At 42.0% G+C, this 15,607-nt stretch overlaps 1 protein-coding gene across 1 annotated transcript in view; it reads left to right on the top strand.

The window, feature by feature from the left end:
• LOC146702104 (uncharacterized) overlaps positions 1-15,607 on the top strand; it is a 77,700-nt gene that overhangs the window by 26,192 nt on the left and 35,901 nt on the right. Inside the window, exons 3-9 of the mRNA XM_085468904.1 lie at positions 6,415-6,585; positions 11,444-11,527; positions 11,743-11,907; positions 12,022-12,105; positions 12,769-12,936; positions 14,820-15,050; positions 15,143-15,373. Coding sequence (XP_085325030.1) covers positions 6,415-6,585; positions 11,444-11,527; positions 11,743-11,907; positions 12,022-12,105; positions 12,769-12,936; positions 14,820-15,050; positions 15,143-15,373 — 1,134 coding nt within the window. The remainder of the gene's footprint in view (positions 1-6,414; positions 6,586-11,443; positions 11,528-11,742; positions 11,908-12,021; positions 12,106-12,768; positions 12,937-14,819; positions 15,051-15,142; positions 15,374-15,607) is intronic.

Here is a 15,607-nt window from a genome sequence, read left to right as displayed (position 1 = left end):
AATGAATTGCTGCTTCGCTGTAAGAGCATTTGTGAGCGAAGAGAAGACATGCTTAGTGTTTTTAACACGTGGGTCATAGTCTTTTTTGGTCAAACACATAAGTACACAAATAAACATACAGTACTGAAAAGCTTTTGAGTAAATGAATTGCATTGCACTGTGAACCCTTGGCTAACATTATTGGTTGACCCCTGGGATTCTGTTAGCTAATTTAACTACGCCATCCTAGCGCTTCAATCACTTTTCCACCCACTTATTTTATACCCTTTCAATTATACAGATTACCATTGCTAGTAGAGCTTATTGAGCTGTACTTCTGATTCAAAGGAACACCGGCCCATTGAGGCACAAGCACTGACTGACGTACACACACACACACACAAGTACACACCACTTGATCTGCATATCATTATGCTTTTGATCGAATGCCAAGGTTTTCGCTGAGAAAGACGTCAGAGTCAAATGAAGCGAGCATGTACACAACACCTGTAGGATTTGTGTGTGTGTGTGCGCTCGTGTGCGTTCATGCTCATGAGAGAGGCAGCTGTGAAATCTGCACCTGTTTAATTGAATTAGCCTCGTTAATGTATTCACACAGCCTGCCAAAAAAAAGCGTGGCATTAACAAGCTCATTAGACCAATTAGTTAATTAATTGTCTGTATGGCAGAAGCTTCCCAAAGAGCTGCGTCTTCATTATCTGATAGCTGCTGCCTGTTGGATCACTGCTTGAGAGCTGATAATGCACTCTGTGTGTGCGCCCGCTTGTACGTCTCATCAAATGTCGTATATTCCTGCATATATGTGTGTATATATACTGTATGTACTGTGTGTGTGTGTGTGTGTGTGTGTGTGGTTATTTCAGGTAAAAAATGTGCGTGTGCGCGTGAATGCTCATGTATTCGTCTGTCTGTGTGTAGCATGCTCATAATATGGTGGCCAATATCAGTGTGCATATTGCAGTGAAAGGTTATGTGGGGGCCGTCACTCCCACAGGTAAAGACAGAGCAGTCCTCCCAGCCACTTTCTAATCTCTCTTTTATTAGAAGTTAATATCTCGCCTGCTCTTTCTCACTCCACACTCCCACCTGCTTAGAAATGGCCCCGCTCCATCTTTTTAATTCAATTATATTAGCCACCCTCTCTCTCTCTCTCTCTCTCTGTCTTTCTCTGTGCCCATAACTCTGCAACTCACATCTCTCCCTAACACACTATCTATCTCCTTCTTCCTTCTCTGTCTCTTCCCATCTTACCCCTCCTTCCTTTGTCCTCAAATGTTCCATTTCTATTTGTAATCCTAGATGGAGGATAGACTTTGGCCAATCAAGGATTTGCGCAAGCCATTCTCCCTTTCTCCTCTTCTCTGCCTTGGTGGCAGAAATGTATGATGGCGAGCAGAGGGGGAGAAAAAAAAGACGGGAGGAGGTGGGAGGCAGGAGTTGAGGGGAGGACCCCAGGGGCGAAACTTTGATTGCTAAAGTAATGAGACTTGATCAGATTGAGGTTTCTCTCTCAATAGGAGCTCTACTAATATGAAAGTCCAGGGCTTAAGCACTCATTTGAAATAAAATCACAAATCTGATATTCTTTCTTCCGGACTCTCAGCCAAGGTCCTATACTCCTCTGCTGGAGAATTAAGACTTCACAGAGACCACATGGGAACTTTTAATCATCTCTGATGGTGGCAGATTTGGAGATGGGGAAAAAATGACCCTAATGTATTAATTATGTAACAATATTATGGAGAAAGTCAGACCTGTAAAGACCTTGAGCTATAGGAGGGATTTTGGCAGACACTGAGATCTTTAACTAGCTGGATCAACAGGCCTGACCCGCAGTGAGTGGGAATAAGAAAATGTCAACATCCTGTTATACAGACTCATAACAAATTAGATGTGACAACATAGGCTTTTTGAATTACCTTGTTTGTAGCCCTGTGAGTAACTCAAATTTGGATGTTTTTCCAAGGTAAATGTGACTTCGTTTCCAAGAAAGGCTTGATTGCTGCTGCAAAAATAATACTCAGTCTCTACTTGTTCACAAGAGCAAAAAACACCATGATGTTGGCACTAGATAACAGGAATAAAGACTATCAGTCACTTTACATCGCTCTTCCTTTTGGCTCCTGGGCACTTTACCATGAATCCAAGCTTCTTTTGCACCCTATCACCGGTATATAAGCCTTTAAAACGTTATATTTCTCGAGTTTTAATATTGGATATTAGCGAAGACTTTGTCTAGTAACTAAGCTGACACAGAACACTGCCTTTAATTGTGTCTTGCATGTGAAATATGGCTATTGTCGTACAGTCCGGATTGCAGTCATAAGTAAGTATAGTAAAACATTTACAGAAGCTGACTTTTAATTAGATCTTATTGCTTTTACTTGGTTTAACATTGATGGCAATAATATTTAAAATGTGTAAAAATGTGCTCTTTTGCCAAATGTCCATTTTTCATTTGAAATCCCTCTTGCGCCGTAGATGGTTTAACATAAAGAACTTTTGCTCTCTGGTGTAATATGTTGAACTTGGTTGAAGCGATGAAATGAACACGTTATTGTCCTAGTTTTTGTAAAACTTATTTCCCAATAGTCACACAAAAAACTGGGGCGAATAATCCAGATAAAAGAGAGATTTTAATTCATTATTGCAATAATACTGGGTGGCCCATTGCTTATAATTGTTACCATCCATTAGCAAAGCTGTAGATAATTTAACTGCATGGATGACCACCTTTAACTCACTGTTGCACTGTGTTGGGTGGGACATATTAATGCTAGGAAGTGTTTCTGGGAGGCTCACTTAAGGAGGCAGAGGTAGGTTGTGACTGCGCCAAGACACATGCCCCTAACCACAGTCTGCTCCTGGTGGCCGTGTTCACTTTGAGTGTGTCTTTAGCTCCATATTTTTTTTGTGGTTATATCTGCATCTTGTTATGACCTGATCTTATATCATCCAGTTTGATAGAAATAAAAATATGCAGGCGTTTCGACTAGTGCGTGCACGTGCATACAAAGGTATGGTATGGTATCTCAAAGTGTGTTTGCTGTGACTCTCTGCGGAGCTTCCTTGCTAATCTAACACAGGACCATTTAACAGAGTCCCAATGAATAGAGGCTTTGATTTAAGTGGGATCTGAACCACGGGCCCACACACACTCACATTCATGTTTGGGGTGAGGAGTTCACCCACTGTCTGCGTCCTCTGAAATTATTGGTCTTTTTGTATCAGTAATTGCTCAAGCGCAAATTCATGTGCAGTAACGCACACCGCACACACCAACAGTTACTTAGAGCGGCACTGTGGTGCAGTGATTAGCAGTTTTGCTTCTCCTGGTCTCCAGGAACATGCAAACTCTATGTGGCGTTTGCATGTTCTCCTGGTGCTTGCCAAGGTTTCTCAGATTCAGATTTTTCCCACAGTCAAAAAGACATGCCTGCTAGGTAAGTTAGCTAAATCCTAAATTGGCTGTCCATATGAATGAAATCATAAATTGCTGGTAAAGAGACAGTTCACCCCAAGTTCAAGTTGATGAAATTCCTTCGTGCTACAATAGGCTATGGATTGTAGTGTGAAGGTAAATGGTAAATGGCCTGTATTTGTATAGCGCTTTACTAGTCCCTAAGGACCCCAAAGCGCTTTACACAACCAGTCATCCACCCATTCACACACACATTCACACACTGGTGATGGCAAGCTACATTGTAGCCACAGCCACCCTGGGGCGCACTGACGGAGGCGAGGCTGCCGGACACTGGCGCCACCGGGTCCTCTGACCAGATCCAAGGTGGATCCAAGGTGGCAGATCCAAATGCAAAAGACTCAAGGCAGAATAATAAAAGCTGATAAAAGCCCAAACCTGCTACTAGACATCCAAACGAAAACATAACCCAGAGAACTACAACAACACAAGAAAACACAAGGAAGCAGAAGAGCACATGCTGAAGGCACATCAGGGAATAGCCAAAGAAGACCAATACTAATCTGAATATTACTACTTAACAAGATGAACAGAAAAAGGCAACACAAGGGGACCAAGGCATAAACACAGAGCGAGACAGAGGGACAGCTGAAAAATATGAAATACAGAAAGAACTAAAACCATAAAGTAACGGAAAAACCTGCCATTAATCTATAACTTAAGAATTCACAACCCCAAAACTAAACACAAAGAAACACACAACGTTCTACATTAGACAGTGTGGGAACTAAGCACAAATGCTAACTAATGAGCTAAAACATAAATATACATAGAACAAAAATGAGGAAATCATAACTCAAAATGTAGGCGCTTAAGTAGAGTAAAGAAGCCCAACTAAATAATAAACCAGAAGACGCAACTCAAAAACCTGGCACAAAAAGCCAGGGATCATGACATCTCTGGCCCGTACTGCTATTTATATGGTGTAAGTTACCAATCACTGGGAATATTGGCTGTAGAAATGCCTGCCCTCTCTTGAATGTAATGAATGCAAACAGCACTTAAAAGTCGTGCTTAAAGAGCCAAAAAATACATTACAGAAATACAACTCAGCACAATCTTTCCAGAAATCCTGACCCGGTTGCTCAAACAAATATAAAATAAAAATAAAAATCCACAAAGTGTCAGCACTACTTGAAACGAACATCTTGTTTATCTTCTGTAACTGAAACCACCACATCTTGTTGGTAGTTTCGCAAACGCTACGGGAAATCTTCGATTGAGGCGAAAGGGTGCCTCTGAGCACTTTTTTATTTGCAGGTAGAAAACCTCCAAGCTGAGGAGGCTCATGCGAAGCCCCTCGCCCAGGATGTGGTTAGTTTGCGAGTCACATAGAAGTCTCTGAAGAGAACATTTGTCATAAAGGAGAAAACTAGAATGCCATCCTCAAAGACAGCCCAGCCACACGGCAGAGCACAGTGGGTAAGCGCGCTCTGTCTTTCACACGCTCGCACACAGAGGAGAGGAGATCTTCTTAAACAAGGAGCAGAACTGGGCATCGTTCTCTAAATCAAATCCAGCGAGGTACATCGGGGAATTCTCCTCATTTTTTACTTCCTTCACAGTTAATCATCAGTCCTTCTTCCCCTCCTCCTCCGCCTTTCCTCTCTTGCCCTCTCTCCATATTTAATAACTCATCCCCACCATCTTAGCTCCGCAGAGGGTAGCCTCGTACATTAAAGAAGCATGTTTGTGTGAATATCACTTAGCCATTAGAAGGAACAAGATGGGGGGAGGGGTTAAATGTTGGCTTGATTTTCTTTTCTATTAATTATTTTTCTTCAGATCATTCTTTTTTTTTTTTGCTTCCTTTGTTGTCTTTTTCCTCTCTCATCTCCCTTGTCCAGCCTCTCTCTCTCTTTTGCCCCAATGAGAATCAGTGGTAATGAATGTGAACATTAAAGAGTCGTACGCATGATGAATGGAATGGCCTTTAGGTTTCTCTCACTGTCCTCTCTCTCCCTCTCTTTATTTTTATTCTCGCTCCCTCTCTGTTTCATTCTCTCTTCTTCTTTTCCTCCTCCCCCTCTCACCCCTCTAGGTATATCAGAGTGGCGCGTGGCAGTGATGTGTTTTAGGCTTAAATTAACCTATTTACTGTGTCCTTGGCCAAACCAAGTCATTTGTCTGCTCCTTAGTGTTTTAGCATGGTGGGTGCCTGTCAGCCAGCTAAATGAAATACATTCGACATAAAAACAGCGGGCCCTTAGATGCCGACTTTATGCCCTTACTTTTCTAACACTAACTTAATTTCCTTATTACCTTTTTGACATCACTGGTGTATTCAGAAGGCGCCAGCAGCTTAAATGCGATAAGTGTAACACTGTATTTTCATTTCATCATGTTACTGATGTTCTGGGGCCGAGTTTGAAAATTTGCGGTGTCAAAGGTTTAAGTAAGTGTCTGAAAATAAACAGGTTGCTTTCTGTTGCCAGCGTGATTTTGTATGTTACAAAGAAAAGGGGCCGTGGCCCAGCTAAACATCATGTGATGCTTTTTTTTTTTCTTTTAATGAAAAGCTTTTTGATGCATCTGATGTAGAGGAGATACAAAAGGATCACAACACAGTGCCTCCAGGTTTTAGAAGCACTGCTCCGGTTAGCGTCCTACAACTTTATGACGAGTAGTCAAGCAGTTTTATTGGTCCCGAGTCAAAGCGGTAATTGTAGGGGTCCCTAGCCTGGCACAAAGCCTTTATGATGTTCCCTTTCACTTGTACGGAGAAAAAACAGAAGCAAACGTCTCTAAATTTTACTTTCATCTCCCACCTCTCTTATTTGTATTTTCTTGCAATGGGTCGCTCATTCTTCTCCTTGCGTTTTGGTCCACCACAGCTTTCTTTTTGTCTGTCGGTGGGCTTAAAGGTCCTAACCTCAAACAGTACTTTCAGATCATCATCCTTGCCTTTCTTCCTGTCTCTGCTAACCTTGCAGTTACGAATAAGTGAAGGTATGTTAAGTGATATCACGAATGCCCTGAATCAGACCACCACCAACCTGAATGCAGACAGACAGCAGATCTTAGGCCAGCTGCACCATGCGAGCAAAGAGGTTGGACGTCTACAGCTGGAATTAGCTCTCGAGCGTCGCACCAGTGAAAAGAAGGTAATCAGCTTCATCTCCAAGGTCTTAATTCAAATATTAAAATGTGAATTCTTGTAAAATCTTTGCTTTGTTTGACTTTGTCGTTTTACAATTAAACCGAAGCGTGTGCGTGTTTTTCCCCCTCAAATTGTTGACAATTGGTACGTTAAAGGCGAGTTTTCCACCTCACCATTAAAGCAAGAGTTTCTACAGAAAGCGGGCACGTTGGAAGAAAAATGGTTAATCTAGAGATACGAAATTTCTACTGGATGGGAGATTAAATATAATATTCACTTTAATGTAATGCATTGTCTTTCCCCACAATGGGACTGATAAGATGGGTCGCGTAGGTGAGGGATTCATTTAAATATGAAATTTTCAAATGTAATATTCACTGTGACAGGCATTGTCTATTTCTACAATAGTGCTGATAATAAGGTTTTAGATAATGGGTAATAGGATGTTCTGATATTTAGAGCCTTATTAAAAACACATACTTTTGATGAAGACAGACTTGGCAAAAATTTTGATTGTTCCGCTAAAATGGGATTTCAGCTTCACTACTGCTGGGATTGTGGCGAAGCTAGGAAATCCAAAAGCATATGTTAGTGCTTAGTGGTTTGTGTTTAACCTTCAATTAACCAGGTTGCAAAGATACCTTTCCCAAAGCCGTTGGGAAATTTCAAGGGCTCGGAATTGTAAAAAAACAGAACACAGCACATGAGGTTCGGTCCTTGTCACTGGGATGCCTCTTCACTGACAATACGCTTTTTCAACGTATTTTTTAGGGTGAAGGTTAAGTTCAGAATTTTGCTGGCTATCCGCGAGTCTATTGTTACAGTAGTCAGCCATTTATTAGAGTGCCCATTTAAAAATGCTCCTCTGTAGCTCATGTTATATGGGAGTTTGGGTAAATTTAAGAAATTTAATTAGGGGGTGCACAGGAGTTCATTTTCACGATGAAAGCAGCTGCACTGAAGTTCAGCTCCTTAAAAACAAGTCACCGAAGCTAAGCTGTCACATACAGGAGAGTTTTAAATAATTTCTAAAACGGTTTTGTGCTCATGTGTTTTGTCGCGCACATACATTTCATGCAGTTACCTGTGCACGTGCAACTGTGTGCACATGTATACGTGTGGGTGTGTTTAAGTCTTTTATGTTTGTGCTGGTTAAGTCAAAGGATGGACCACAGCTCTCAGGGATCTGGTTTCTGCTTCACATCTGGCCTTGCTTTATGCACAAAAACTGGTTTTCTCTGATGTATTACAAGCCCTCTCTCGCACACCCACACAAGGGCGCACACACTTGCAGCTTTGCATTCCCTCATGCACACTTCATTCCGTCGTTGTGTGGACGGTGGCTGCAGTAGGTGTGCGGGAACGCGAGCGAGCGCCCCTGCTCCCTCTCAAATCTAAATGAAACGGAGAACTTTGCATTAAGTGTTTTTTTTTTTCTTTTCGCTGCGGCTCTAAATGTCCAAACATTAGCACAGCTGAACAAATACTGTCAACACTCTCTCCTTCATCTTAAATGTACTCTGCTGATTCACTCTCTCTTGCACTCGCTCGCCCTCTCACTTACAGTTGCACTTCTTTCCTTCGAATAAAAAGAGAACGCAGTCTGCTCTCGCTGCAGAGAACAAGTACTCTAGTCACTTTAAAATCGTAATTATCCGAAATTCTTGGGAAGTCAGCGTGGACACGGCATTTATATTAGATTTATATAAGAAACCACTGAAACATCTGTTTAAATCTTTTTTCCTCTCCCTGCGGTATCATTTTTTTTCTGTTAAAACAACATTTCACCAAACACTGATACTGATGTTTGCAGGACAGCTACGGTTTGCTGTTGACATTTTTTTACTGTATTTTTTAATTTTTTTGTGACTAACACAACATATATGACACAGGAAATTTGTCAAATAAAAGCAGATGTGTGCCCTTTTTTATGTAAATGTCCAGTCTTAAATTTAGAGCCTTATTAAAAACACACCCTTTTGATGAAGCCAGGCTTGTCAGGAATCGGACGGGCACAACTTCCTCCTTAATCCCTTTAATTTCCTACCTTTTTAATCCCGAATCCTTTTTTTCTAACTAACTCGCACATCATCATCAACATCATGTGAACAGCCACATGTTGTTGCGACTGAGACATGAGGTTGAAGTCTTGTCTCTCCCTCCCCCTCCCCACCCACCATCACCACCACCTTGTGTCAATAATAAAATCATTAACATCACAAGCGGCTTTTTTTGTAGAAATGATCTACTTCACCTTCCCAGGACCAAAAGACACACACGCACACAAACTCTTCTTTAAAGATCACAGATCACAAATGTGCACAGGAAGCAGAACGGGGGATTTCTTGACTTGAGGATTCACGTTCAATTTTGCTGGACAGTAAAAGCCACAAAATCTCGCCATAGAGCTATATGTGAGGCACGACCTTTCAGATCCTTTACTCTAAATCTTAAAATATCTCACTCTATGCGCGCGGAGACTAAAGAACAGTAAATGAAGCTGTGTTTCAAAACAGATGTGTGCACTATAATCCTATTTATTTTTAATCTGCTGCTAACTCTCCTGCCTAGTGTGTCCTCAGCTTCCTCACTTGGACTTTAGTTTAAAATGCAAGGACGCACAAGTTGTGTATGAAGCACTTTTGGAAAACTAATTCAGATGCCCTCCTATTTAAAGTGGAAAAAGAGGTGAAAGCAAACAAAAGAACGGAGTAGGAGCAGTACAGTGGAAGGTAAGCGGCGTTGACTAAAGTTGTTCGAGCCTTCAAGGTTGGACAGGGACAGACGTGGGTCCTGGTCACAGCGCTTTACAACTGTCAGAAAAGCTTACAGATTTTTTTCTCGCTCTCTCTCGCCTTGCTTTCTCTCTTGATCTCACTTATTGCTCATTTCTTTTCTTGCCTTGCCACATCTCTGTTTCATCCCCACCACCCTCTTCACTACCCCACCCACCCCCAACTGTTCAAATATTATTTCTCCCCCTCCTGTCGTTGTCCCCCCCCCACCTGCGCACCTCTTTTTTTTCCTCCCTCTCTTTATCTTGTCATTGCCTGTCAGTGGGGATTCTATCTACGCCGAGTGTTGTGTGCGTGCGTTATGTGTGAACACATTGAGACTGGGATGCACTTAAGAGCTCATTGATTTAAAAATACCTTCGATATTGGAGGTCCCCTCCTGCAGATTCGTTCAGGAGCTTATCACACACACATAGACATCCAGGTAGAGATATGCATAAACCAAAGCTCCACTCCAAAGTTTCTCCTTAAACTTTGTGATTGACCTAGTTAGCGTGTCGTTTTGACAAGTTGTCTGTTTTGACACGACGTCCTCCGGTGTTTATCAACATCCATTCTGCCTATCACACGCTCACATTGGGAATTCATGCACGCGCACGCACTCAAAGATAAATCAAGCTATGGTTTAACAATTGGCAGGAAGAGAGTGTGCAGTGTTTGCTATGGGTAAGTGGAATGACTTGTATTTGTAAGATGAATAAAAGCTTTGGTCAGTTTTTTTTTCTTCTTCTGTGTGCACGTTTTTTTTATCTGATGTCTGTGGAATGCAAAACACCACCGGTATCACTCCGGTACCAGGGTACTACCTATTTGTATGAGTCGAAGTGTTTACATGAATGCTCCTGTGTGATTTAACTGGTGCGTGGATAGCGGTGTGTATACACAGGGCTTTTTTTCTTCCTTCTTCTTCTTCACTTGCCATAGCTCAGGTTTAGTGCGTCTGGTGAGCCTGGCCACCGACAGCCAGAGGTGAGAGGCCAAAGAGCCAAGTTAACTCCATCAATCCCCCTGGACAGTTACAAACAAGCCCTCAACTCTGGTCAAAACGATCCCTAGATCATGGATGACAGACAGCAGGTGGGGAGGGAAAGAGAAACGGAGAGCGAGCATTTGACTCACTTCCAAAAGAAAGGCTCTTACAAATTGGAAGTGAAAACTTGTCTGCTTCAACTATAACAAATAAGCTGTTAAAATTAGATCGAGACATAGCATTTCTTCTTTCTTATTGTTATTGTCAGCATTGTCAGTGATATTGTGGTAAAATCACTCACAAGACAGGATTAGATATCAAGTAATACAATCTTGCCTTCATGTCAATTTAAAAAAGGTTAATTAATTTAGAGCATCCTATTCCTCTCGGTCTTCAACTCCCAAATACTGGCCGCTGATTTTGTTTTTTGTTTTGGAGATGATCAGATTCACGTTTCAGTCATAGAAAGGTTAAAAGAACAACTTAACATCTTTAAAATGTTAATAAGCCATCGCAAAAATATCCCAGAGTTAAAAAGAAACTTTTTGGCTCGACACCCAAACCTGGCCGTTCTCACCAACCTCAATGAGAAAAAGACCGTGGCGAGGTAGGAAGTCGGTGAACACGTACAGAAGAAAAATGAGAACAAAAAATGTCCAAAACATTTCCCCGAGGCAAACTTGTAAGGAATCACACCCACATGAAAGCGCACACAGACATGCAGACGCACACGCTCACGCACTCATTTGGCATCGAGCAGAAGTGGGTAATTAGGGAAGGTCACCAAGGAAACAGACAAACACAAGCTACTGTGAGACGTAGCGTATACTCAAGAGAAGCATCAACAACCGTTTCCCTGTATGCAGTGTCATTCACCCATCACCGCCACCATTACCTGAAACACACAAATATGAAAACAACAACTCGAATATTTTATCTCGAGTTCAGTAAACGGTGACAGAGTCGCCAGCGAATGTTCTTAACACGACGTTCCCTTGTCCGAATCTTATGAGATCGGCTGTGGCTTTGCGATTTAAAAAACAAAAGCAGCAAAAAAATGGGTGTTTGATGTGTGATTAAATGCTTTCATCTTACAGATACAGAAGAGGGAGGTTAAGATTTGTACACTGATGAAGGAGCTCACAGAAAGTAAGGGACAACACTCAGAGTGTCAAAAAGAGGTAAAAAACTCCCCATCAGTTTCATTTTTCATGATTATTGTTAACCACACTGAAATTTGATAATGGAATCACTTTTTAACGCATCCTGTTTTTAATTGTTTGTTGGATAATGTTGAGTGGGTTTATAATTAATATTGTTTCATTACATGTTTATCTTTGGACATTTAAAGCTTTTTCCCCTGGTGCGGATGCAAATTTATGTGCAAATGTAACAGTTGCTTCGAAAAGACAGGTCTTTGGAGAAGCTCCGTGAGGAGAGGGATGAGCTGAGAATCCTGATGGAGGACCGAAGCAAAGAGTGCGCCCACCTCGACCGGAGCAAAGCCAAACTGGAGGCTGACTTGGCTCTGAGCCACAAACTCCACACCTCACACCTTGAGGTCCATCTCTCTCTGTCTGTTTAATTAAAGGAACTGGAGAGGCTAAAATGCCAGGACGTGCAACTTATTTAAATGCACGTTTTTATTAATTTTGTTAATTTTCTCTGTTTTCAGGTTCGAAGTAGAGATGAGTTAATTCTGCAGCTCAGAGCCGAAATGAAGACAGCTGAACAGAAGCATCGAGGAACACAGAAGCAGGTGCGGTGGCTCGTCTGCGTTCACTTTTCAGGTTGTGCATGCAGTTTTTAGAGATTAAAAAATACAATTTGGAGAAATGGAAACTCCATGTTTTTCCCTTTAAAACTGCATATTTGGCCGTTTTTAAGCAGTATTTTATGAAAAAGGCGCTTTCTTTTTTATATTATGTTTTGCTTTTTGGGTTTGAAATTTGTCTTAGGGCTTTCAATTCTCTCCTACAATTTTTTTTATTTTTCTTTCATATGCCGAGGCTAGGTTCAGTGATCACCCCTATTTTTTCAACACTTCCTTGCTTTACACCCACAGAGTTGCACACATCTACTCAAGGGAAGTGCCCAAACCAGCAGCAGTCTTCTACTGTTGGCTATCGAGCAGCTCCATCAGAGCAATGGGAGGTGTAGCACCTTGCTCAAAGGCTCTGCGAAAGTTGGAGCTAAGGAAAAGGGAATCGTTACTCATTCATGCTGTGCCTACATTTTCCCAGCTGGTCCTGAGACTAAACTGGGAAACTCTCTGACTCAAACCTGACACTCACTTTTTGGTTACTGCCACCCCCTCACTGTCTCTTCTGTCTGTCTGGGTGTGCATAGTATCCCAGCGTAAAGCTTTCCTCGTCTCCATCCTTTTCAATTTTCATCTTTTTTTCTCTTTCTTTTGGCTCAGGTGACAGCTCTGGAGGAAGAGGTAAGACACTTAAACTGCACGATTAGAGCGCACAAGGAAGAGGCCTGTCAGTTAAGCGAAAAGGTCAGCGATATCGAGCACCTTAGAGAGCAGAAGGAGAAAGAACAACAGCAGCTACAAGAGCAGCTCCGTATTAAGGAGCAACAGGTAAAGAGAAACTCTCTCCTCTCCTCTTCACCTTTGCTCACTTCTTGTGAAATCTATGGATCAGTTGAACTCTGACCGGGAAGTCGTGAAACAGGCTCACAAAATTGAAGCGTAACCCGGAGGGGGGACCGGCTCCGTGCTTCACAGCCGACTGAAGCAGAACAACTCTGAGCTCGGCCAAATGCACAGCAGGCTGAAAGACCGAGAGCCGGAGGTCACAAAGCTCAAGGACGGTTTAAGTCGGAGGTCCATAACGGCGCAGAAGTTGACTCTTTTGTGTGCTCACTTGTCTGTCGGCTGAGACATAATCCAACCGAAAAGCCATCTACTGCGATAATCCAATGAGGAACATAAAAGGAAAAATCGGATGCACTTGTGCGTTTGAGTGCGAGCGCTCTAAATCACGGTAGACAATCAAGTAGTCAGAGTTTTCTGCCAGGAACGGCAAACCGACTCGCTTGCGGCAGACAAGCTTTATTTTGTAGTCATCTTACATATATTCCAATCTACATCATCTGAATTACTAAACAAGACACGATGACTCTACTGTTTGTGAAACTCTCACATCTAATTGGAACTAAGCATGAATACAGACAGGGAAATGTAGACCAAGAATAAAGTTATTATCAACTTAGGGTCAACTTGGGTAGTCATGTGACGGCAGTGAATACTCAAACATCAGGCCAAATGAGGCTTGTCAGGTCATGAGGGTCAGATGTGTTTTCCATCATGTTTAATGAGGGTTGTTTGTTTCCCCAAAGCACACGCTCCTGATTATGGTCACAAGAAAGCCATAGTGTCCCCATTAAGTCTTGTTATGAGGCCTTTCATCCAGTAACAGAAAGAAATGCAAAGTCCACCATTAGTGTTTGGCCTGTAGGATAGTGAATTCATTAAAGGAGAGAAATACAGTGACACAAGTAGAGCAAGTAATAAATACAGCTTTGATATGTAAAGCCGACGTACGACGTCTCACTTTATAGCGTGTGGTTCTTCTCCGTGTGATTATTTTTAAAACTGTTACCTCAGACAACCTCGTCAAACATTCACCATTCACCACCATCACGCTCAGATAAAACAGAGGCTGCATGGGCTGAGTCAATGCTTTTAAGCAGTCCACGCACGCGGCCGTACACCTACACAGGTTGTTCAGTCTTTCCACTCTAAAACAGAGAGTAAGAGTCGATGACTCCTCTCCTCTGGTTTGTCTCTTTCTTCCTTTTGCATGAGCAAGTTCTCTCTCGTGCCACCTTCAATCCAGTGTTAGTCCTGCGGGCCCAGTTAATCCCTGGTTAAACCGAGCTGCAGTGAACCGCTGAAATCTAACTAGTTGGCTGTCATTAGTCGTAAAACCCTCGTGTTCTGATCCAGATTACAGCGGGATTAATGTGGATGAACTCAAGCTGAGTGTTAGAGCGGGTTTAACTTTCTCAACCTCTCCCCTTGAAAGGTGAGCTACGGTAGGATTCCTAGTGTAACGGCAGGATTAAGCCCGGTTTCACTTCCTGAGTTCCCCTTTCATTATGACAGAGGTTACTGTAGAGCAGTGCAGTAAATTACACCATGTTAAACAAACTAGCATGGGTCTGTTCAAGTAGCTTTTTAAGGCACGTTTAGTCACGAAGCATTGAGTAATGGCTTTGGTTTCACTGTTTGAATTTTAGCATAATGATAATGATGATGATGGTTGCTGCTGTAATAGTTTATGTAATATAAAAGTTTACGTTTTGCAAGATTATTTATTGCTTCCTACTTCATATTGCTTTTTTTTTCACACATTCACACGTGCCACTGTGTCTTTTTAAATTTGACTGCTTTCATCGTCTTTATTGAAAAACAAAGGTCAACATCAGCATCTGTACTCTGTTTGATTTTGCTCTCAGGCTGATACAGTTGAAAAGAAGCTGAATAAGGAGAAGGAGAAGGTGGAACTTCTTAATCATCAGCTGAAAGAATCCAAGGATGAGCTCAAAGAGGCCAATTTGCACACCCAGGAGCAGAAAGAAACGGCTGCGATTTTTAAGCAGAAATGCACGGCAGCAATAGAGAAGGCGCGCAGGGTGCAAGAGCATGTGGAACGTCTGGAGGAGGAACTACAATATTCACAGGAAAAGGTTAATAATGGCCGATATAGCCTTTAAATACGTACATACGTTTTGTCTAATATGTCTTTAATTTTGAGTCTGACTACCTGTTTTAATGGCAGCTAAGAGAGTCGCAGTTAGCAGCTTCTTCGCTGAAGGAAGAGCTAGCTGAGCTGGAGCGCCGGTATCAGGAAAAGGTTGGCCAGTGGGAGAATTCACAGGAGGCTCTTGACCAACTAACAGATGAACTTCAGGCCAGTCACAACCTGCTAAGAGAGAGTGAAGAAAAACTGGAGCACTTCAAAAACCTGATGAGATCCCTTCAGGAGCAGATGGACACACTCAATCAGCAGGTTTGGGAAAACATTTACGTAATGCAGACACAGCAATAACAAAAGGATAAATCCAGACACAAACACACGTACAAATACATGAACATAGTTAATCCTTTATATCTATGTGGACAACCTGATTTGCTTGCGTAACAAATAGTATTAACCTTTCTTGCAAAAGAGTTGTTTTCCTTCCACTTAATGAAACATCTGAAAACAGCGTGATTCATTGTATACACTAATTCTGTGTAATCA

The sequence above is a fragment of the Copadichromis virginalis genome, linkage group LG9 (genome assembly GCF_057382275.1).
Source record: "Copadichromis virginalis isolate Kocher_CV1m ecotype Utaka linkage group LG9, C_Virginalis_male_GT1.1, whole genome shotgun sequence".
Classification (NCBI taxonomy): domain Eukaryota; kingdom Metazoa; phylum Chordata; class Actinopteri; order Cichliformes; family Cichlidae; genus Copadichromis; species Copadichromis virginalis.
The sequence above is the reverse complement of the archived record's forward strand: the minus strand, read 5'-3'. Positions and strand labels throughout refer to the sequence as shown.